We start from the raw sequence: 24,025 nt of genomic DNA, 5'->3' as shown, positions 1-24,025 counted from the left end.
CAAGCAAATAAACGCAAAAGTATTAATCACACCACCTCCTCACAACAGACCACACACACACACAGTCTCTCGATTTGGGTTTCACTATTTATTTTCTCAAAGACAACCTATCCTGTAGCCTATCTCCCCAAAAAAGGTTTTTGGGCAAACCACCTTTTTTATCTTTCCATCTCATAATTTTAGATTTGAAACCACATGTTTGCTAACAAGGAATGCTGCAAAAAAATACCCCTATGTTCAACAGAAGGTTTATGAGCACAATGTGTAATCATTTACTACAGTGTTTGAAGTTAACACAAAAAATGGAAAAAGGTAAGCTTGTACACCTAGCTGGTATAAGAGGAAAGAGGAGTATGGGGGCTAAGGACTGCAAGGTACTAAAGGTACAGCAAACTTGTTCATGGGTTTATTTATTATTCAGGAGAACCCACTTAGGACAACTCCCCAACTCGCCCTTTGACCTTGAGAAAAGGGAGTTTAATCCCCTCTTAGTCTAGCTGAGATACATTAGCAGATTCATTACTGCTGCTCCTGAAATAAAGTTATAATTTTCTCAAGTATCACTAAAAAGCATCATTGGATTACTCTAGAAATACAACAAAGATTGTGGTTGAGTGATGCATATTGTAGAGGTTGTTGGCAGGTCAAAACCTATGAAACCGACCAACACACCTTCAGAAAGACTTCAGGCCTCACTTTGCAGTACATGTGCAAAACCATACAGATTATTTAGCAAATTGGACACTAGTGAGGGGTAAGGGAAGGGGAAACATGTAACATTTAAGCACAGTTTTACTTAAAATGAAAATTACACTGTATCCACAGCCTAAGGAAACTAAAATACCCTAAAAATAACTGTGCTATAGTTTAGTACATGCAAAGGTTATGATTCACAATCCTACGTGAAATGGCCATTGTTCTCTTCTCCCTTGGTGATAAGTCAAAGCTATGGCAACAATACTGCAAAGCAGTGATTTTGCTGTTAATTGAAGGAGAAATAATGAAGTGTCACAAGGGGAACAGGTCATTTGGTTGATTATAGTGATGGTGTCAGAATTTCACAGCATCAAGCCCATGTCTGGCGCGTAGGTTAGGGTTCTGGTGTGAGGGTGGAATACGATCGTCATCAATCACCTTTACAGAAGCAGTGAAACTAAAAGCTGAAAATAAAAAATATCATAAAAAGGAACACACTGGAGGCAAAAAGAAAAGCCCAAAAGCCACCAAATGCATCTTGATACAATGCACTGCTGCTCCACACCTGCCAATAGCATTGTCCAGTGTCAATTAATACTAAATTAACAATAATTCAAAAAACAAAAAAATAATAATAATCCTTGTGATGACGATGATTTTTTTTCATATCCAAAGTTCTTCCTTTTAGGGATTAGAGGATCAGCCTCTCTTTCAAAGGCAGAATTTCTTTCCTGAAACCTTTGCTAACCTCATTGTTACGTTTCTCAATTTTTGTTTCTCTTCAGATGTTGTATTTGTATCTTTTTCCCGTCTCTGCATGCGTTCTCACCCAGCCTTGCATACTCCCAGTCACGCACGCAGCCAAGCACACACAACTCATCCGTCCATTCTCTCGCACATGCGACACGCGCAGCCGGACTCCTGGCCCCGCCCACCAGGGGGAGAGGATGGTGCCCCATCGGGGCGTCTTGTTGGAGGAGATGAACCTGGCTCCTCAGCACTGAGTCCAGACATTCATACACAATGGGTCCATTCACACACATGTCTGATAGCGTGGCCGATTGGGTGAGGGGCACATTGAGGGTGGCGCCCTCTCTAGTCGGAGGACCGCAGAATTGTGATGGTTTGTGGTTCATCTCAGTTCATAATTATAGTTATATTCATTTCTGCATTTTGTTGTATTGTCATATTTCAAGATCTCTTGATTTCTTATTTTTGGATGTCCTTGGTTCTCCCCGGGCAGACATCGAGTTTTTTTTGTTGTCATTTGAAGTAGTTTTCCGAAGACGACAGCTCCAATAACACAGAAGTTATGTCGGCATGTCTCTCAACGCATTCGATGTAGATGTTTTGCTTTTTTGCAACATGTAGCCACTCATTCTCACTCGCACCCACTCGCCATCTCAAACTTCATTTGGGCTGGTTCCCCTGGAATGCCAAATGAAATCCACACATTTTTCTCTCAGATAAGATGCAGCCATGGATCCCACGAGCCAAGCACAATGGATCAAATTTCTCACACTCTCGCTCTCTCTCGCTCTTTCTCTCCTAATTTTTTTATGTTGAACAGAGTGCTGCATCGTGAACAAAACTCCAGAATACCCCAGATGCCGTCTAGAACTGGAATCCCTCGGCTGGCACGTTGGCTGAGTTAAAGCCGTAAGTTCCGCCCTGGATGGCCTCTGGGACCAGGCTGGTGTCTTCATCGATCTGAATGACAATGCAATACAGCATTGACAATGTTAACAGGAAAGTGGATCAAACACCAGAGGTGTTCAATACATGATGAGCCAACCAGTGAAAGGAAAAATAAGAGTCCAATATTTCTCCAGGTGCTGCTAACAGCACTAGACAGTTACTTTGCTTTTAAACCAAAATAATACTTACTGAAACTAAATCTGAAATTAAAAGGTAAAATATACATATATAACTTACATCATCAGATGAGAAGAATTGATCAATAATTTCGTAGGCCAATTTGTATATATCTTCATTTTCGTGATTCTGCAGTTGCTCCACCTTTTCCAAACCTGTGGGCCAAACAGAGCAGTTTAGCATTCAACTGCATATTAATGCTTGATTTTAATAAGTTAAAAATCAATGATGTTGATGTTTGATCAGTGAATCTCACCTCCACATTCCTCAATGAGGTTAGCAATAGTTTCAGCCTCATCGTCGGCCATTTTGAGGATATTGCTGAGGCCATCGAGGACGACCTGCACAACTTGAGCGTCCTTCACGGTCAGCAGGTTGCAGAATGGAGGGATCACCTGCTTCTCGATGAGGTGCGCCACCTGTGGATGGCAGAGACAGTGATGCACTGATTATGAGTGATCTGACAAGTTTGAGAAGGAAGGAATACTTCATCAATGGAGGGTCTGCATTTCCTGCAATTCAAATTTACAGCTTTTGTTGATGTAATCTTCTTGTTTGCCTTCAAAGATTAGGAGTCACTAATAAGTATAATTAATAGCAATAGTGGTTTGGCAATTAAAACAGTCAACTAAACCCCCACATTGGAGTTAATTATTCACCACAACATAAGTCGTGATTAATAACTTTTCTTCACAGTTTTTCATGACTTAGAAATGCTCTTTTTTACTCAAGTTAATGACTTGTTGAGCAGTTAACAGAGATCAATTAGTCTTTGGTAAGGACTGGGTGTGTGAGATGGATTACAGGGTTAAAGCACACAAAAGGTTCAGTCAGTTCAGGCTGAAACACTACAAAGGAAAAGGTTCTTACCTGATCTTTCCTCCCACTTATTGTCAGGTTGCTGATGGCCCAGGCGGCTTCCTTCTGAGTGCCAAAGTCACCCTAAAGTAGATCCAAAGTAAGTGACATTAGTTCACTTTGTTCTACAAAGCATCATGCATCATCTATTTGTACTTGATAGTGCGTAAAAAAGGGCACATGGATACAAACCTTGTCAAGCAGATGAATGATCATGGGGACTAGCTTGGCGTCAATGACGGCCTGCACCTGCTGCTGGTTGCCTGCTGTGATGTTGGACAGGAACCACACTGCCTCCTACAGGAGAGAAAGAAGAGGGGCTGTTTTTGTTAGTTTGTTAACCTAAACATAGCTGAAGTGTATATAGGGTTTATTCTAACCAGAGAAGCTGGGTGACTTTTAGTGTCTTCAACCGAAGAGAGGGAATCAGTCGGGGAAAACACACATTGTATAGACTGTTATTAGAATGACAGTTTTTGTGTCTAAACTGGATCAGAATCCAGAGGTCAGCTCAGAGAGATTGACCTCTGGCCGAGACAGAGTGCTGTAGGTGGGGCAAGGGCGACTTTGAGGCTCTAATCATTGTCCAGGTCACAAAGGCTGGGGTAGGGGGGCCTCATTTTATAAGTGACTGGTCTCAGATGCACTCCAATATCAGCAGGGACACATGGTCTCAGCACCCTTTGGCCACCAGCCCATGATATTACACATTCAATCACATGCAAGCAGATTAGTTCCCCCCCACCCCCACCCGTCTCACTAACTACGACTAGCCGGCGGCTGAGATCCTCGTCGTCGTCTTCATCCTCACGATTCTCCATGTTGTGAAGCCCTACTGTTTGCTATCTGTCCCATCTATTATCTCTCACACAGCATTCACACTAGCACCAAGTCTCTGATTTCATCACTTCCAGGCAACCGATGTAGCAGATTCCAGTCAAGCTTAAGTGTGTAGAGGAGGAAGAGGATGGGGAATATTTTACCTTGTTGATTTTCTCCTTTGGGTGAGTGAGGAGGGCAGGGAAATGGCTGAGAGCGTCACAGTTGAGCACCACCTGGGTCTGTTCATCTGTGCCAGTCACTATGTTCCCAACAGCCCTCAGGGCTGCAGTCTGGGTGTGGAGAGGAAGTGTGAAATTGTTTTGATAATAATAAATACTTATTTATAGAGAGCTACTTTCTAGATATTCAAAGATGCTTGTTGTAGCACGTAATCACAGGGAGAAAAAAAACAAAACAAAAACAACCTCTTGTTGAGCAGATCTTAAGATTCTTTAGTAGTGTTTGTACTTTCTTAACTGTATCCAATGTTGTGATATAACATGGCAATATAGTTAAAATCAAGTTTTCCTAAATTGGGCATTTAATTAAAACTAAACAGCACCATTCTTCTTTCCGTACCTGAACTTTGACCTCCTGGTGACTGAGCAGAGGGACCAGGTGAGGGACGATGCCAGAGTCGATGACCATTTGGATCTGCTCGTTCCCAGCGTCCGTCAGGTAGGACAGGGCCCACACTGTGTCTACCAAGATCTGGAGGCAGCAAAAGCAAGATTGTAATAAATACATTTTGCTTTGTGCTCAAGCTTTATCAGAAAGTGATGATGTAGCAGGTACTTTCATATGGGAATATAGCATAGGGCCAATGCACCACATGCTGCTTTAAGTCTGTGTACTTACACTGACATCAGTGTGGTGGATCAGCACGCAGAGAGCTGGCAGAATCTGAGAATTTAGAAAAGAAAAAAAAATCATTATGTGGAGAAAATGACAACAAAAACTTAAACCATAATGGTTTGCTCACAGCTGCGATGGCTGCAGAGTCACTTATTCTGCAACAACTGCTACACCACCTCTAATATCTGCACCAAACAGCAACATAATAAATGTGCTCTCATTCTACCAGCTTGAGTAGACCACTGATGGTGATGCACAAATCCTCCTTACCTCTCTCTCCCTGTCAAACACCAGCTAATAAACACACATCTTTCTTTGTGGTTTCAGGAGAGGCATGAAGGTATCCACTGTAGCACAAAAACTAATTATCTCTTCAGGTAATACTTTAGTCTGGAATCAGTTTTGTAGCTTCTGAAAAACATACTGTAAGCACCTGCATGTACAGGAACATTTAGCCATCAATACTGTCTTAGTATTATAGAGAGCCTACACACTTTCCAAGCTCGCAACTAGGTTTTATTAAAAGGTGACAACATTTCAATTAGGCACTTCCTACTGTCTGACTGGTCCTCAGTATTATATGGAAGATTATTGTCAGATTGAAATGTTGTCTGTCTGGTTATAAAGATACAGTAGAGGATCATCAGACAGTTGGCACTCTCTTATTCTAATTGTTTGCCCAGATCGTTTTTTTCCCCCTAACACCCGGCATATTCAATATTTAACATCCACTATTTAAGACATCTTATTTCCAAAATGCAAACTAATGGGCAACACTTTATGTTGCAGGTCCATGAATTCTAATTTATTTCCAAATTATCACCTCAGAAGTTTCCTGGACTTAATTACAGGCAAAGTGATCAGAGAGGATAGCAGGTGAGCTAAATATGCATAAAGCAGAATATGTCAATTCAGCATAAATGAAAAATAAAGTTTACAATAATAGCTGAATGAGCAATAAATATTTATTTATAAACTGATCAGTTTCTTTCATGGAAATTCATCTATAACTTAAAAATAAACTCAATTAATTGAACAAACTAAAATAACAGTCTCTGAGCTGAGAAATTATTAGGAAATAACAGACACATAAAACAAAGAGTTACCAAATGAAGCTAAGACTGTAAAACCTGCAGGATTTGGAAGTACAGTGAAAAAGGATGTGATCCCTCACCATCTTCTCACCCACAAACACTGACACACAGCGCTTCAAATAACACTTTCTCTGCACACATAACTGTACACACCTCCTGGATCGTCTCCATGGGTGGTGGAGGGTCCTTGTGGCGGCACAGATTGACCATGACCCAGGTGACATTGCGGAGGAAGGTGATGGGGATGGAGGGACTGATGAAAGAGAGCAGGGGCTTCACTACACCCAAGCTGATCACATAGTCTCTGCACTGGGGGCCATCACCTGGAGAGAGTGCGTGCACACACACATAAACAGAGGGAGTGCATGTCATCTCGGGACCAGCTGTGTATATTTCTAACACACTCCATGTTCACACCAACAGCAACTCACCTATAATGTTGCCCAAGGCCCAAACAGCCTGCTCACACACATTCTGGTGAGGAGAGTGAAGCAGCCTCAGAAACAGTGGCACAGCATCTACACACGAGGAGACAGATACATATCGATAATTTAGAAGGGCATCTCATGATCTGATGTACTGCTTTAATTCAGGTACACACCATGCTCCTCAGAACTTATAAACAGCTCTAGTAGGAGTTGTGATGGTTATGATACTATTTTTCAATATGACTTTTAATCATCTGATCACACACATTAAATGAAGTTTGCACTTCATTTAAAAATTGCAACTAAACCCCAAAATGCTAATAAAAGAAATGAAGAGGGAGAACAGGAAGGTATTACAGCTATATTCATGTACATCAATTATGCAAACATAAAGCCATATACAAACAAATTCAGAAGCAGATCTGAACAAAGTGCAACCAGAGAACACTCAAGATGATCATCATAAAGCATGCTTCATTTAGGCAATGAAAACCATAGATACTTAAACAGTGCTGTTAAGAGACTGCATAATTCACTGTTTAAAATGTTTTCTATATTATCAATCCTGTTTCAATACATGTTCATTGCTGTGTAAGCGCTACAATCTGTGTGACAAACAAAAATCAAGCAAAATTCGTAAGAACTTATGCTATTTGAAAATGCCCCTATGAATTTTATTTTACAGCCTGAAGGAGGCTGTTTCTGATTTTAGAATTCTTTTTGGAATTTCTAGACACAGTGTTCGCTCAGGGAAAACAAAGACAAGTACCACTGACTATCCAAAGTAAATACTGATGGATGGGTGAACTGCACACCCCACCAACATAAAATTAACACTTAGAGGAGTATTCAAAATTGTACTCAACACGATGCAAAGATAAGAAAGATGCACCAGTAAGAAACAAGACTGACATAAAATAAAGGAACACAGAGGGGCAGAGGTGGTGTTGTGATACAGTAACACTTACTGGACTGAACCACAGCTTGGGTCTGCTCTGAAGTCCCCGACGCTATGTTGGTTAGAGCCCAGGCCGCCTCAAACTGGAGAGACGGGCTGTAGAGAGAGGTGAGAGAGGATGGGATGGATGAAGGCAGGAGAGGCAACAGGAAAAAATGAGTGTGATTGGGCATGGGCGTCAAACAGTAAGAGCATGCTGATGACTCATTTATGACTCCTGGAAGGTGAAAACTGGGACACATTTACATAACTGCAACACCATTCATATGTAGGCTGGGGCTAAACTCTGCTGGCTCATTTACATAACTTTGAAGTGTACATAAACTCAACACGATCGGGGGGGAAAAGGGCTAACTTGTACTATAATTATTGTACATGAAACAGGATGATTCACTGCTACATGCGGACAAACAGAATTATAGCCTGCTTACTTGTCATCTCTGTCCAGGCAGTGGACCAGTATAGGAAGGATCCCAGACTTAATCAGGTCATCTATGGGAGGGTTACGGTCACTGGACAACAACTTCCTATAAAAACAAAAGAGGAAACATTACTCACACACTTGCATAGTTTTACTGACATGTACCAACAAAAAGAACCCACACAGACAAACAGCTAAAGAATGTGAAGTATCTCCACACTGTCCATCAATCACTCGCTTATGACCCCACACCAACATTGCACAATAGCAGGTCAAGTGCGATGGCATCTTCAAAGTGTCAAAATAAAGCGTAAAGTAGACCGCAGTGAAAAAAGAATAGACAAATTAATAAAAGGCTTAAAAAAAAAGGAGCATGAACATGTTTGGACGACTCAGCTGCCTTACAGCTACACCTGTGCCGACTTCTTTAGAAGAGCCGCACTGCTGAGCTGCAGTGCCATTTACAGTACAATGTCCATTAATCAGACGGGGCTGACGTACTGTAAATCACCGCTGTCTCACCAAGCTGGAAAAACATTCAGCCCCAGAAATTGCAACACTGAGGCTGTATTTTGCAAGAGGCCATCAATTTTAATCAGACAGCCTCTTAAGATGTAAGAATTGGTGCAGAATCTCCGGCTTACAAATACACTTGTGAACCAGATCTGAATCTTGATAACATTCAAACTGCTACTGTTACACAGCAAACAAAACTTCAACATGATACAGCATCAGTACAATTTATTGTCCGTGCCGTCCAAACCTAATTTTCAGTATGAGTAGTAACATCATGATAATAATGACCTCATTTTCTTGATATTAATGTGTAGCAGTATTCAAACAATTTCTCATGACACAAAGTAACATTTCATGATAACTGATTTAACTGAATTGAAATAACAGGTTCTGTGTGGTATTGAAAACTGAAATTAAGACTGAACTTAATTATTTAGATCGCTTTAACATCTGTAAGTTTATCTGGTCGATTATACAGATCACCACCTCAACAGATCACACTCAGCGGACAGATTCAGTAGCTGCTTTTCTTTAGAATTCACACTAAAATCACTATCACACAGTCCTGCGGTCGGTCCGCTTTGGTTTCACGCCACAAACAAACTGCATCGGCGACTGTTGGCACCCGTGTTTATTTGACAGTGTTCACACCAGCCCAGATGAGGTTAGGTGTGAGAGAACTCTTAGACGTTGAGAAGTGTGATCCATGGTTTTACAAAATGAGAAATGTGTTACCAAATGATTATACAGAGACAATAAACAATTGTTGGTGTAAGCTGACATGATGAGAGTGTGAGGGAGTGTGTTCCTACCTGGCAGCTTGAACAGCGCTCAGCTGGACGCCCTGATTATCACTGGTGGCGTTCTACAACACAGCATATACAAGCAAACTAAGTCATACAGATTCCTATTTATATATCATTACAACACAGTTACATCAAGTTTAGCTTGGAGGAGTTTGGACTGCCAAAATGACAAAGAAGAAACTTCGCGCTTACTTGTACTATTGCTTCAAGAGAGGTGTTTTGCTGAAAGAGAGAGAGACAAGTTATCAGCCAGAATCATGCTTCAACACACATTTGTAAAACATTCAGTGTGTATGTAATGTGAAAAGTTACAAGATGATCATTAGCTGCTCGATTTTAAACTGGCGGCTTGGCAAGAAAACAAGTCCACTCTGTGAAACACAGTGGTGCCCGTTAAACAAAAGCCATGTGAATACCCTGAAGAGTGCATACGCTGGCAGGACCAAATGAGGGCGAGCAGACATCTGTTAGCTTCTTGCTTTGCATTAAAAACAGTCATTCCTAATATTTGCTGTTGTATGTGAGGTTGACAAAGCAGGAGGGAAAGTCACCAGAGCACCACTGACAACAGTGAGGGGAGGATGGAGGGACTGAGAAATGCCATCGAGACAAAGCAGTGACTTGCATTCTCGTCTGAACCAGTGTGGAGCTGTGGCGTCACAGTCAGCGAGCTGGACGTGCAGGCCAGCATTCGACATGATAATCTGCCAACTGGCAACCTCACCTAATGTCCTGTACAGAGAGTTCAGAGCCCTGTTTTGACCGCTTCTGGTAGAGACCCCGGGTATCACTTTCAATCAACAACTGATCATGACTGGGGGCCCTATTAAATAAAGTTGGCTGGTGCTACTGAGAACCAGCTAATTGCCTGTGCACCCTAAAATAAAGGGGATGCAGTGGACTAACATCGAACAGACCAGGGGAAAAAAATAAAGAAAAAAGCTCAAACACAACCCTGCATGCAAATATGTGTGTATTTGCAGCAGATTTATATTTGTGTACATTCCATGGCTGTGAGGGGAGATTAAGGAGATAACTATAAGCTGGGGAAATCAAAAATAGCGGTGACAAGAACTCAGACAATGGCAGAAAAAGGACAAATTAAAAAAAATAAAGGCTGAGGGACAGTGAGGATTTAGGAAACGTGATATATCAGAAAAAGGCATTTAGAGTCTAACATGCTCAGAGGCCCAAATTATTCATTTTGAGAGAGCTAACCACAAAACGGGCAAAATAATGAGAAAACAAATGTCCTCAAGGCAACACAATCAATGTGTTATTTTAGGCTGACTGAAAACAGTCCCACAGAGCCACTTGGTTTGTTAAGTATTTAAACTAGATTGGCCAGCGCACTTTTCCACAAAAGCCCCACTAATGTCTCACAGTGAGTCAGAGCAGCATGTCATTGTTGATATATTGCTAAGCAGCCCATTTCAAGTCGGCTCTCTCAGTACCACTGAGCCGTTACTGTGATTGAATTTCTGAACTGCTGAGTGGCCATTTTAATCCAGCGCTGCCACCAAGCTCAGAGACCTTTAGTGACGGTGGGATTCTTGATTGATCGATTAATTTGCTTTGACACTGTTTCTCTAAAACATGTAAGTCTGGTGTCTGCCAATACTGCATACATTAAGGGATGACTACTGACTTTAAAGTCTGTGGGGTGCCAAGAGCTCAACTGAAAAATTAAGGACCCCAAAAATATTTGGAATATATATACACAAACTCTCAAGGTAAGATTAATATTTACCTGTACATCATGTCAGCCTCAAAAAGGCCAAGTATGAGGATAATTTTCAGGCCAATATGTGCATTAATAAATCTTTGCTGCAAGAATCACAATTACCACTACAACCAAAACTATACCTGCCAATCGTTATTATAATTATTGGTTTACTACCCACATTATACCTGCTTTCTTCCATCTGAAAATGAAAAATAAAGCTCTGCATTGGTGTCCACTGTGGAGATTACATAAGCAGGCAGGCAATACTCCAAAAGAGGAAACACTCTCAGACATTAATGGAATTATTGTGTCCAAAAAAGTTCAGACATTTAAAAAGGAAGACAACCTTGATAGTCATACCAGGTGCACTGTACAGATTCTACCAAGGAACATGCAAACTAAATTGGTCTCTTCAGGAAAATGAGACACCAACCAGCAAACAGAGAGACAAACTGCATGTTCGTTCACATCCCAGCTAACTAGTGCTAAGAAAGGAGAGCTAAGGAGGCAGCAACACATGAACAAAACGTCAGCATGTCCCAAACCTCTGGAGTGTTAAACCAGTGAGACGAATCGAACGTGAAAAACCTCCTTGGTCAGTCAGTCAAAGCAGACTCTACATGCCAAGCTCTCATATCTACTGCTTCAGTAGAACCTCACAGCAGCTGTAAACTACTCTGTGCTCAGAGCACAGAACCTAAAAATATGACGACTCTGGGAGCATCAGACAACATTTTGAGAGGAAGACACTCAACCATACCGATCTGAAATCTCCGTCGACATCAGAGTCCTCACAGATGTCCTCATGGGGCACATTTCTCCTCTTCAGAAGATGCTCATCTCTTTTGTTCTGTGGTAGAGGGAACAGAAATATCACTTCATGCATATTCCTGCAGATATTCAGCATACCATTTTTAATCTTTCAGTGTATTATTTAAAACTACAGATAAAGGCCAGGATTTAATTCGGGTATAAAAATCAGAATTACTGAAGGTTGCTGGGTGTGTGTGGCACAATCTAAGACAAATGTGATTACCTTTCTGAGTTCCACCACTACCTCCGTCCTCTGTCTTCTCATAGTCTGTGGGAGAAACAGAATATAAACATTATAGGGGAACTTTCATCGCAGCCTGTCTCTGCCCAGGAAGAGCCACACCAGTTACAACATCAAATCCGGGGCACGGCCTGAGATCAAGATCCAGTTTGTGCGGCCAGAGCTGATCTGCAATCTCAGTCATACCTGGAGCATAAAGTCAACAGCCCACACACTGCATATGACAGCACCCAAACACACTTAACGCCAGTCTGACCTAATGTGACTCAGCTTAAGTTACTGCAAAACCATTTTATGTGCCTTAGCAAGACTGCTAACGCCCATTTCTCTGATAGATACCATCTTTATTCATGTTCTTACCCAAGAAAAAAAACACACAAAAACAACGACAATGATGAAAAACATTCAGCTAATAGGCACATCTGGCCAAATCAACTTGTAAGAAATTCTACCTTCATAAATATTATTGTGTCTACTTTTTATTGAAAATGTTTCAAAGAACTGCAGATTCTGATTTGTGGTCTTTGCTGAAGACTATCTTGTTTCTAATGTTTAATCATATTGTATTAAAATACAGGTGTGTCTAATATTTAGTCTACCCACACTGCTTCACATGAGCTCGTCATAATATCCCAAACACATCTCAGTACAAACATACTGCAGATTCAAACCTCTAAAGTGACCATGAACTTGAATCAACATCTCTGGAAAACAATGTCAACACAACTGAACATTACAACCTTCAAGGGTTGTGTTGCAGGACTGTTATATTAGATTAAGCTAGTGTGTGAGGCTTGTTTTACACTTTATGAGCAGAACAGCACTGTTGTACTTGCAGTTTGGAAGTAGATGTGTCTGTAATGCTTGTGTTCAATTATTACCAGGTTACCGGGCGACACAACTCATGTCTGAAGGCCTACCACCTCGCTACAGAAACTACTTGTCAAACAGGATGTGTGAGTATATCCTGTTCATATGCATGTTAAGGGAGCCCGCCTGAAAACAACACCATCATCTGCTGACATAAATAAAGCTGAGCTGTCTGCAGAGCAACCGGTAACTTATGGATCCAACGTGTAGCTTTGATCCATCCGTCATGTGATCGTGTTAACTAGCTAGTCGCGATAACCTTGGTTTCTGAGCATGTGTAACCGCCAACTGGCCACAGGGTAAAAAAAAATAGCAGTACGACACTGTTTAAAAGACCAAGGTAACTGGCCGGCAAAGAGGCTGACTGGTTTCCGCCATTGTTTTTGATGATAAAGACGGGGGATGGGTGGAACTGCAGCCACCAGCACCTCAAGCTTAACGTTAGCAAGCTAGCACGCAGTTAGCAGGCTAGCTAACTGCAGTATCAAAATAGCGTTACTCTGTCGCTTGGCAATCAAGCGAATATCCCCCAAAAGACAACCTGAAAGGCAATAATATGTACTGCTGGATGTACGGTTAATATTTTCACTAGCTAACACACCGGGCTAAACCGATCCGGTGGAGGATATGCTTATGTTAAGCTAGCATGCCCCCCCTCCCCGTGGGCCTGGCTAGCAGCGGGCCAGCGTAGCACATCCAGCGGAGGCAATGAACTCCGAACAGCTTTTCTGACATGTTTTATAACCAGCGCGGTCTCTCGGATGTAAAGAAACCCAGCGTAAAAACCAATGCGGGAAACCGCCCTGGCCAAGGCCAGCGATCTAAAAACGGGTGATCCGTGAAGGCCCTGGCCGAGGCTCTGGGCACAAAGTTCCCCGATGGTGGAAATTAGAAACGACGTCACAGGGAAGCCAGGAGGCGAAGCTGGCCGCGAACAGAGCGCCGGCGGCGGCGAGGAAAACAGGACATCCTCGCCGCATATCCGCACAACTTTTACCTCCAAATCACGGCCCTTATTCTTGAAATTCTTCAGCCGCTGGTTGTCCAGTTTCTCGCTGTCGGCCATGTTAGCAGTTCTGGTTGCGGTAAATACAGTTAAACTCGTGGATTTAGCTGGTGAGCTACCCCTTTTTTCTAGTTCCCTTTTCTCAGCCTTTCGTTGTAGCGGACTATTTTTTGCTGCTCTGTCCGCGGTGCATACTGGGAATGCCGGCGGTGGAGGAGGAGGGCAGCCTCGCTCTGGCGTTGAGGAAGGGTGGGGAAATCCCCTGTATTCTCATTGGTTTCACTGTTAACTTCCATCTGCAGAGCGCGCCACACAACAACACACGCATTCATATTTGATCAACATTCAGGCACAATTAGCACCCATTTATTTTAGTTTGTCTCTGTTGTTCAGCTGTGTTGCATTAAAATGAGAGGTGTCACTGATATTTAATCTAGCCACATTGCTATGCACGAAGTTGTCAGTTTATTAGGAACACATAGCAAATGCAGTAATTCCAGCCTCTGAAGATTTGTTCAGTGTGCTGTCTGAAAAGACAGAAAGTAAGTTCCATGTTGTTTTTACTATCTTCTTTTTTAAATAGGGAAGAGCACAGTTTGTTTGTTTAGATAAAAACAAAAGACTGAGTTTGCTGTTCACATTATTAAAAATTTAATCAACCTTGTACTTGGAGAAAGCCTGGGAGGTGAGAACAATCCTTCATCAGGATAAACTGTGGATATGTAGCAGGTCTTTTTTTCCACATTGGACGATTAGTACCTTGTTTGATAGAGTGTGGGATGGGTCAGATGTTTGACATGACAGAGATAAAAGTAGAACTGATTCACACACTAGTATAATTGAGTAATTTTACTTCAGTACTGAACTTACTGTAATCACAGTGTTGAAGTAGTTTACTTCTTTACTTGAGCAGTTCCATTTAATGACACCACCTTTATTTTATAGCTATGGTCACTCTGCAGGTTATGATTTTACATAAAATATATGATCATCTTAAAATGGATTGATTTACTGCAAATTAAACACAGGGAATTACTCCAAAATCACTGTTACCTGATAGTAAGCAGCCCTCATTATTATACATTTTCCTTCTCATAAAACAAGGGGACAACAAACTAAAACATGGGGAATATTGTGCTGAAAACACAATAATTTTGCAAGATATCCGTTTGACCAACTGAGACTGTCAAAGACTCATGTCAGCTTTAGATGAACACTGACATGCATAAATGCCTGGAATAAAGGCAGTAGTTTTAGGCCTCCTCTTCTACACTGGGATCATCTCAGGAGGGGGATCACTGTGGACCTACCCTAGTCTTGTACATGGGCCTGATTTCAGGATTTTAACATGTTTTTTTTTTTTTTTTAAATTGTTGTATTGCAATCTGATATGTAAATAAATAAATAATCTAAATACCTCAAATCACCCAAACTCCAAAAGAGCCACTTTGTTCAGAGAACTTTATTTCAGTGCAGCAAATAGAAAAAACGATGCTGAAAGAGCACCGGCACAGGATAAAACACACATGTTCAAATGAGTTGACTGATTTGTTGTTGTTTTAATGTGTTTGATGCAACAACATGCACATATACTTTACTTCACTATCATGTATATATTATATGTTTGAGTCACACTTGAGTTGCTGAAGGTAATCCTTGCAATAATCCAACATATTGTGAGATGACTTTGGCAAGTCAATGTATGAAGCTGCATGTCTGTTGTGATATTAAAAAATGATACAAATAAATACATAAAAGCACAAATGTAAAAGAACATTTCAGTTTGTTATCAGTATCACTGACACTAACACTCTCTCTTCTCTATGATCCATTCCATAGAGATTAGCACTAATGACTGTGTTAATACCATCCTTCTTATTACCGCCTCCTCTCGTTTGATCTTACGGATACCACAGTCACTGGTGACTCACAGAGGCTGGCGAGAAGGAATCCTACACATGGCAAGAATGAAACATCAAAAAAAAGAAAAAAAAGATTTTCATCAATCATCTGCTGCAAAGCAAAACTTGTTTCACAGCTGTGATGCTGAATCCCTTTGACCTCATCTTCACTTTAATGTCCTCTTGAGTCTGTTTCAGCGGGGTCTTCATCAGATAAACTATCCTCCTGAAACCCTCCTCTAGTCCCATGCCTGTGGTGGCTGAACAGGGCTGAATGAACCAGGCTCTGCCCTCACACACTCTCCTTAGGTCCAGTTTCAGGCAAAGTGTTTCTGGGCTTAGAGCCCCTGGACGGTCCTGTTTATTGGCAAAGACCACAAGAGGAATTCCTCTGAGACTCTCAAATCTCAGGACCTATAGGTGAAGATAGAGGACTTTAATTACTACAGTGCAACACAAACTTTTTAAATGAATCCATCAGTTGAACACTTTAACCTTCCCCTGTGAAGTATTTATAAGCAGCATATGAATCCTCAATATCTGGTTTATAACACATTATAATATTATTTTAAACAGAGATAAGGACATTTTTAGTCTTTCTTAATGTGTTTTTCAACAACTATATTTCCCCCTATGCAGGATTTGTAACTGGTGTACTAGCAGATAATGAATTACTGACAATATAATACAGTCATAATGAAATATGATGTATTTGTGACAACCCGGCAAACTCCATCCTGATGAGGACCATGAGATCCTGCTAAAACAGTAAAACTGTAAATCTAGTAAGTGGACAGTGGAAATTGTATATTGAAATTTCCAAACTCGTGAAGTCACATGACTTAAACTCAGATTTAAGGTGAGCACAGAGAAACGTTTCCTTCTTCAGCAGAGTCTTCTAGTGTCTGCACAAATGTAACTTTTGCACAGTGAAGGTCAAACATCCAAGTGAAGTGACAATAAACAAAACAAATTTTTGAGTGGAGAGTGGCTTCAAGTGTTTATATTCCACTTATAAAGGATGACAAAAGGTGTTAAAGTGTTACTTTTATAGATAATTAAATATTCTTTGATTTATTTACCCGATGGAGCTCCTTGCGTGCCTCGTCCAGCCGCTCTTGATCCCAGCTGTCCACCACGAACACCAGCCCGGCTGTGTCAGTGTAGTGATGCCTCCAGTGGGGCCTCATCTTCTTCTGGCCCCCCACATCCCACACTGTCAGGCTCGGGCTGCTCCTGTCTGTCTCTAGTGTCTCCACGTTGAAGCCCACTGTTGGCACTGTCACCACGCTCTCGTTGTACATGAGTTTGTAGAGGAGAGTGGTCTTTCCTGATCCGTCCAGGCCCAGCATCAGGACCTGTTCTTGTCTCTGAAGCCTGGATGCATATAGACCCATGTCCTAAAAGTGCAGCTTTTGTCTGTATCCACAAAGGTGTATCTTCTTCTTTTTATGTAAATGCGTAAACTAAGCTGTCTGCACCCAGTGGCCCCCCTCTGTACTGTCTATCTGCAGGCTTAGTGTGTCTGGTCTCTTATGGAGACTATCGGTATGGTTTATGTACACACAGGCATAGTGATCCCTCCCCTCTGTCGTGATGGGATCCTTCAGTCCCCTGCGTAGTTTTCAGTAAAGCTATTTATATCCAAAGTGACAGTGCAACTAAGTGGGGCGACATGCAGTTCTCTGGTTACAACAGCACCCTCGCTGGAGTCACATCACACCTGCCCCAGATCATCATACACACCAGCAGACAGGAAGTCCATGTTGGGTACAGCGGGAGGATTGTGTTTCTTCCTGACTGGATGTCCCACAGCGATGACATCACATGGAAATTTTGGTGGTCCTGGCTGATGGGTTTCTGGGGATTTGTGATTCATCTGTATACACTGAAACATCACAATGAGTACAGTAACAATAATTATCTGTGCATTTCATTTCTCCTGCTGGCTGACCTCTGATCTGTTTGTCCTAATAAATTCTGTATGACTCAAACTTAAACTGGACCTCTTAACTGTTGGCTAATTTATAAGTAATAATTCTGGTTATGACACAGGTTGTTGTAGCTATTCTATTACATGGGATTCAGACAATCTATTTTATTGATCAGTAGGGTTTGATTACACTTGGACTGTTCAGAGAATCATGTGGGTAACAGTAGCAAAACACACTCAGTTTCATGCCCAGCCCTAACATACACAGTGGTAGCTGTTTGACTGCTGTAATGAATGTCCTCTAGTCACCCAGCAGGTGGCACAGACTGACTGAAATCAAGCCTTTCAAAAGTCAAGGATCACAGTCCCATTTCAAGTCAAGTTCTTTAACTTATTATGCTACATTTTCTCTCTTCAAACAAGATAAACAAACCATGACAGAAGACTCTCTGAAAAGGACAAACTCTCATGATATTTGATGAGAATAATATTAATGTTCATGTTTTGTTCAGAGAGTTTTTTTGTTGATGTTGATTTTGCTGTATAGCATAAAGGTAACAAAGGTGTCTTATTTTTAGTATCATTGCTATTATTCTTTTTTTCCCCCGCAATAAGATATTGAGCAGCCAGGATATACACTATGTAAAGGTATGGCTGTTTTATGTTTTTGGTAAACATCTATGTAGTATTTTTCTTTATTCTCTTTTTCTTTTTTATGTCCATGTTGTTATTTCTATTCTATATCTGTACAAGTTACCTATTTCCTTTACAGAAACACACACACATACAGCACAGAAAATGATATGATCATTTCTCATTTTAATGTTACGTTTTTGATTTACATTTTAAAATTTCTGAATTCTTTTTCTTTACAGTTTATTAAAGTCAACAAAAACAAGTACAAATGCCACATAAACATTCTGTAACGTACATCATCGAGGAAGAATGTGAACTGAAAAAGCACAAACAAACAGTTTTATCTGGTATATATCTCTGAAGTTAAACAATCCAGGAACAGGCGCATTGCTTTCTTCATTGCTGTATAAACAGTGGAGGGGTGATACTAACATGAGGACATTATGTACATTCATCTTACAATTTCATGTCTCCTGGAGACATTCTTTCACGGATGCTATTCTACACGTGAGTTAACAACGTTATGACACTGAGGTCGTGTGGTGTGCAATGTATGATCGACTGCATTACATTTAAAACTGAGAAGTAGTTTTGGCAGCAGATTTCATGATGAAATGAACAGTTAAAAAAATAAGGCAACAATAACGCATTTCATTCAAAGGCTTATTACATTTTGAGTTACAGTTCAGGGAAATGGAGATTGAACAGTAATGATCAAGATGAAGGACTTTTTATCTTGACGAATATGACATTAATACAAGACATGTCAACAGTAAATTGTCAGTTTATTTATATCTCATGTGGAGTGTACCAAATGATAATGTAGGAAAGGTCAGATAACAGAATAGCATGTCAGTATGTAATTACAGCCTGTTTAAATGGGTTGGAAATCTAAAATGTTAATGTAAATATCTAGATAATGTAATATTAAAATTACAACCAATTATTAACCAAATAAACAATTATTTTCTCACACATTTGTATAATAACAGTCAATGTAATTAGATAATCATGTACGTTTATGAGCTAATAAAGTAATAATTAGCAGCTAGAGTCATTATGCTGTTGCTACAATATCACTACACAATGTATTGCTTTAAAAGATTGTATTAAATTTTATATTTAACGTGACACTTTGACAAGCTACAATATTTTATCCAACAGTTTCTACATTATCAGTGGTTATGTGGATCCTGATAAGCTGGGGCTGAACAGAGTGGTAGAATAGAACAAACTAGTCTCAACTTTAGAGTCTTAAAAGTTTGATCAACAATCAAAACAGACATGAGACTTTATCAGCACAGAAAATAACAGCAATCTTTCAAAATGGACGACAAGTGGGGCGAGACAAGTCAAGACAAAACACTCCATTCATTCTTATATCAAGAATCTTCAGGTTCAGCAACTGTGACATAACAATGTTACCGGTTCTATTGCTGTACAGTATGAATGGTGATATTTGAACAAGTATAGACATAGTATCAGTTGTGTTGTTCATATCAGTGATGATTTGCACCAGCGAGATGTGTCTGACCGAGGAAAAAAGTAACCTGCCAACGTGTTCAACAATTTTCAGTGCAGTCACTTTGTAGACGTCAATACAATTAGACAATATGGAAACACAGAGTTAGGAAACTAAAAATATAAAATTAGTGGTCACACAGACATTGGGTGAAAGACATCACGTTTGAAATAATATGCAAGTGGAACTCCATGCTGTCACGTAGACTTTAAATCCTCGTTATCGGCTAAACAATGAAGTGATGGTTAGTGTGACACTTTGTGCAAGTTTATCACACAAAGACAGACATCTATCACTGTTTCTTCTCCCAAACACACACACACACACGCACACACAGAGTCATACATACAAATATGTGCAGACTCATGGGCGTATCCCATAGCTGCACAAAGCTAAATCTGATTATTTGCATAACAGTAACTCAGCTCGCATTACGGTGTTTAAAAGATATGGCTAAGCCTAAATGAAAGACATTTTTTTGTTTTTCTACAAGTACCACTTTTACAGTAGTAAAAGTAAAGGGTGGGGGGGTGTTGATGCACTGAAGGACTAAGTTCTGTAAATATCTGTGATAGAAATAGTTCTTGCTCAAAAAAATTGCAGGCTTGGTTTTTAAATCTTTCATCTTAAGCCTATTCTTACTTATATTCAAACATAATATAGATACTGTATGTGGTAGATGGATGGTCTACTGCTCGCTGGCCTTGCCTTTAAACTTCACCACCATGACAGTGATGTTGTCGGGACAACCACGATAGAAGGACTGGAGGACGATGCTCTTGGCGCCAAAGTGAGGCTCGTCCAGTCGTTCCCTGATGAAGCGCACCGCCTCCTCATTGCTGAAGGTGTCCCACAGGCCGTCGGACGCCAGGATCATGAACTCCGGCTGCAGCTTGTTCAGGTCGAAGGACATGATGTCAGGATCAGGGATGACCACATTGAGGTTCTTCAGAGGGTAATCGCCCAGAGAACGGGACATGGCCAAGATGCCCTGCACGCGCCATGAACCGTTGAAACTGATGAAACCACCTGAGGAAGAAGCCAGAGGAAAAATGTTTGGAAAATGATAAAACAAGCTGCAGGACAAGAGAGGAGAGGGGAAGTGGTAGAAAGAATGTGAGGAAGAATGAGGGTACGACAAGGGAAGGAGAAACACAAAGGTGCTGTGAGTAGATGAGAAGAGAAACAGATGCTGCCCATGTTACTGCCGTCATAACGTCAAGGTAGCAGATTATTTTTGTTCCTCTGAACCAGCTGGCAGCACGTCTCCTCATTTCTAACCAGTGTGAAGCCGCTGTCCTGTGCTCACATGAAATTGCAAATAATAATATGGATTGGTGCCACTGACGTGTTTTCACGTACCCAGTGCTCACTGTTAACGCTCATGGAACGAACTGTTTATGTTGGATTCATTTCAATTCATGTCACATCCTGCAAGTACAGCTGTGTGTCCTCTATGGCTTCAGCAGATTTGCAAGCAGGGAATTGTACTGGAAATGACTGGAAAAGATGAAGACTTCCATACTAGGTCAGGATGCCTCCACAGTAGAGCAGGGCCATAGCCAGGGTTTTAAAAATACTCAGGTTGAGAGTTCAGGCCACTGCAGGCTATAAAATATTGGTGTCAGCCCTCCAAAAAAAAAAAAAAAAAATCCCATTATGTGTAACTTTCTATTATAAACTACTCTTAGGTGACTAAAATCCCCACATCCCCAGAAAAAGCAGAGGACATGACCTCTGTGTCCTCAGAAGGAGCTACTTAAGCAGCTACTGCCTCTTTAGCTGACTGCTATGGTATAATTGTTGAGAAATGTTACGTACAAACTGCAGTTAGAAACAAGAGAGACTTCAGACAATGGAGGTATTAACCTAAGCAGTTAGCTGCTTAGGGCAGTAGTTAAGCTAATAAATGCATCAATTTGTAAACATTTCTGCCCTCATATTATCATTAGACTTTATTTTATTATTTTTCCATAACCAATGGGTTTTATTTATTTGAAATAAATTCCTTTCAGTATTTAGTTACTTTTCATACTTGTGCACCGTCAGTACTGAGTTTACAGAAAATGCAACATTTAAGTCAAAGGCCTCCGTCAGGCATCAAACTCGCAATGTGAACAACATCTGTGTACTACACCCACAGGATACGACAACCAGTCAAAAGGAGTCACATCACAAGCACCCAAGACAGTTATACCATCAATAATTGATTTAAAAAATCCTCAATATAACACAGTATCATAAGGTCCACAGAATAAAACAGAGAAAAGAAAGAGAAAATATTAGTTAGGCAATGCACAATAAGTGATTTATTTAAAATAAATAAATAAATAAAAATCTAATAAGGAAGGAGGATCGATCAAGAATGAGTCCCATATATAAACTCGATATAACCTTCATAACCTTAAAAACGTTTTAAAAATTCAAGTTTTTAAAGTGTGTCTTAAATGTAATCGTGATTATGGAAATATTAAGTAAACTACCTGAAAAAAAAGTTATACATTAAAACCTTTCCTAAAAATGTTCTCACTGTATTCTGTAGCTCTTAAGAGACACTGCGGGTCTAAATCAAATCTTTTTCAAATCAATTAGTGATGGAAAAATTGTCTCAAGTGCTTGTGATTATTTTTAATTGGTTGTTACAGCCTGCAGCTTTCATATCAAGTTGTTATTGTTTTATACAGTGAGTCTGACGATAGAGAAAGATCTGTGACTGAAAAACAATGCAGTCTTAATAAACTTGAGACTGAAGCATTATTTCTTTTCCTCATCTGTCTAACAGGAGTGCACAGAACACACTTAATTTACCTCTTAGGAATAACAACGGTCTCAAGAAAATCAGGTTTCCATTGTTAATATGCAAATTTATGCAGCAAGTTGCTCCAAAATCTAATCAGATCATCAGCTCTACCTGGGGAATCTGTGGTGTGGGTATAAAGTTTCTATTATTAATTGTTCTTGAGTATCTGTGTTTACATGAATGTGCCACAGAGAGAGGAAGAAAAATACCACTGTGACAAGATAATGCTGTCCCATGAGAGAAGGACACTGCACAAAGATTTTTTTATTAATATATAAGCGGCACCTGTGCATGAAAATTTATAATTAAAATGTTACTCCCTTTATTGAAGGTCACAAGAAACAGTGGAAACCTCAGTGTCTGCAGTATCATAATTACAAGTAAGCAAGCAGCAACATATTGCAAACTAAATGTGTAAGGGTTTTTTCAGTACCTAATCAGACCATTAGATGGAGATGGTGGGCTACCCTAACACTGACCACAATGACTGACTAATCTGGCAACCTGCCATCAAACTCTCCTCAGCACAGAGAGTATGCAGATAGGGTAGGAGGGAGAATTATGCCTACAGATACACCTTAAATACTGTGCACTGTCTGGCTGCATTTGATAACGTGCTGCTCTGGAAACAGATTGTGTTATCAGTCACTAGGTTTTGATGTCAGCCTGAGACACAAGATGTGGAAAAAAAGACAGGGATAATGGTGCTTAGCTTTGATCATAAGAAGACTCATTTTATGCTTTCATGACAACAATCTGAGTTTTGATGTTTCCCCTGAAGTTTTAACTAAAGCCTTTTTCTGCTGCTAAAAAAAAAAATCAGCTGAGAAAAAGTCTACTCATCTGGACTGCAGTTGTTTTCTCACCAGCTTTCTTGATCCTCTTTCGTTCTTTGAGCTGGTAAGGTTTGTGGTCATGCGAAAGGGGAATGGCGTTGCCGTCTTTGTCGCAGAGAACTCCGCGTGAGTCCCCGACGTTGGCCACCGTCAGCTCTTTATCTGACAGCAAGGCCACCAGGCATGTGGTACCTGAAACAGAGGGGAGAGTAGGGGAGGATGGAGGAGGAGAGATGGGGCAGGAGGAGGGTGGGGGAGAGAGAAGTATATGAAAATGATAATTGGAGTGTGTTACATGGATTAAATCTTCTATGTGTAATTATCTGTTGTTGTCCAATTCAGCAGATCAAATCAAAGGAATATTGCATTTATGCATAAATTAAACTATGTAGATGCAGATATTTCAGAGGTA

The 24,025-nt window shown here is 40.5% G+C and overlaps 3 protein-coding genes across 3 annotated transcripts in view; all 3 read right to left on the bottom strand.

Annotated features, from left to right (window-relative positions):
- Nucleotides 1–69: 69 nt before the first annotated feature.
- kpna4 (karyopherin alpha 4 (importin alpha 3)) lies at nucleotides 70–14,214 on the bottom strand. The gene is made up of 17 exons (XM_018702204.2): nucleotides 13,977–14,214; nucleotides 12,092–12,136; nucleotides 11,816–11,905; nucleotides 9,522–9,551; nucleotides 9,336–9,388; nucleotides 8,018–8,113; nucleotides 7,597–7,682; nucleotides 6,632–6,718; nucleotides 6,354–6,523; nucleotides 5,110–5,154; nucleotides 4,831–4,962; nucleotides 4,413–4,541; nucleotides 3,622–3,726; nucleotides 3,442–3,513; nucleotides 2,828–2,990; nucleotides 2,632–2,726; nucleotides 70–2,406 (listed from the first exon to the last, which is right to left on the bottom strand). Exons 1-17 carry the CDS (start codon nucleotides 14,043–14,045, stop codon nucleotides 2,311–2,313), a joined length of 1,563 nt encoding a protein of 520 aa, XP_018557720.1. The 5' UTR covers nucleotides 14,046–14,214; the 3' UTR covers nucleotides 70–2,310.
- Nucleotides 14,215–15,429: 1,215 nt separating this feature from the next.
- LOC108900932 (ADP-ribosylation factor 1) lies at nucleotides 15,430–17,437 on the bottom strand. The gene is made up of 2 exons (XM_018702211.2): nucleotides 16,969–17,437; nucleotides 15,430–16,300 (listed from the first exon to the last, which is right to left on the bottom strand). The coding sequence occupies exons 1-2, from the start codon at nucleotides 17,281–17,283 to the stop codon at nucleotides 15,992–15,994; spliced, it is 624 nt and encodes a 207-aa protein (XP_018557727.1). The 5' UTR covers nucleotides 17,284–17,437; the 3' UTR covers nucleotides 15,430–15,991.
- Nucleotides 17,438–18,618: 1,181 nt separating this feature from the next.
- Nucleotides 18,619–24,025, bottom strand: part of ppm1lb (protein phosphatase, Mg2+/Mn2+ dependent, 1Lb) — a 43,993-nt gene continuing 38,586 nt past the window's right edge. Inside the window, exons 3-4 of the mRNA XM_018702208.2 lie at nucleotides 23,644–23,805; nucleotides 18,619–21,006 (exon numbers count right to left, since the gene is read on the bottom strand). Coding sequence (XP_018557724.1) covers nucleotides 20,666–21,006; nucleotides 23,644–23,805 — 503 coding nt within the window. The 3' untranslated portion in view covers nucleotides 18,619–20,665. The remainder of the gene's footprint in view (nucleotides 21,007–23,643; nucleotides 23,806–24,025) is intronic.

This window comes from Lates calcarifer, linkage group LG21 (assembly GCF_001640805.2).
Source record: "Lates calcarifer isolate ASB-BC8 linkage group LG21, TLL_Latcal_v3, whole genome shotgun sequence".
Classification (NCBI taxonomy): domain Eukaryota; kingdom Metazoa; phylum Chordata; class Actinopteri; family Centropomidae; genus Lates; species Lates calcarifer.
Note: the sequence above shows the minus strand (reverse complement) of the source record. Positions and strands in the feature narration are given on the sequence as shown.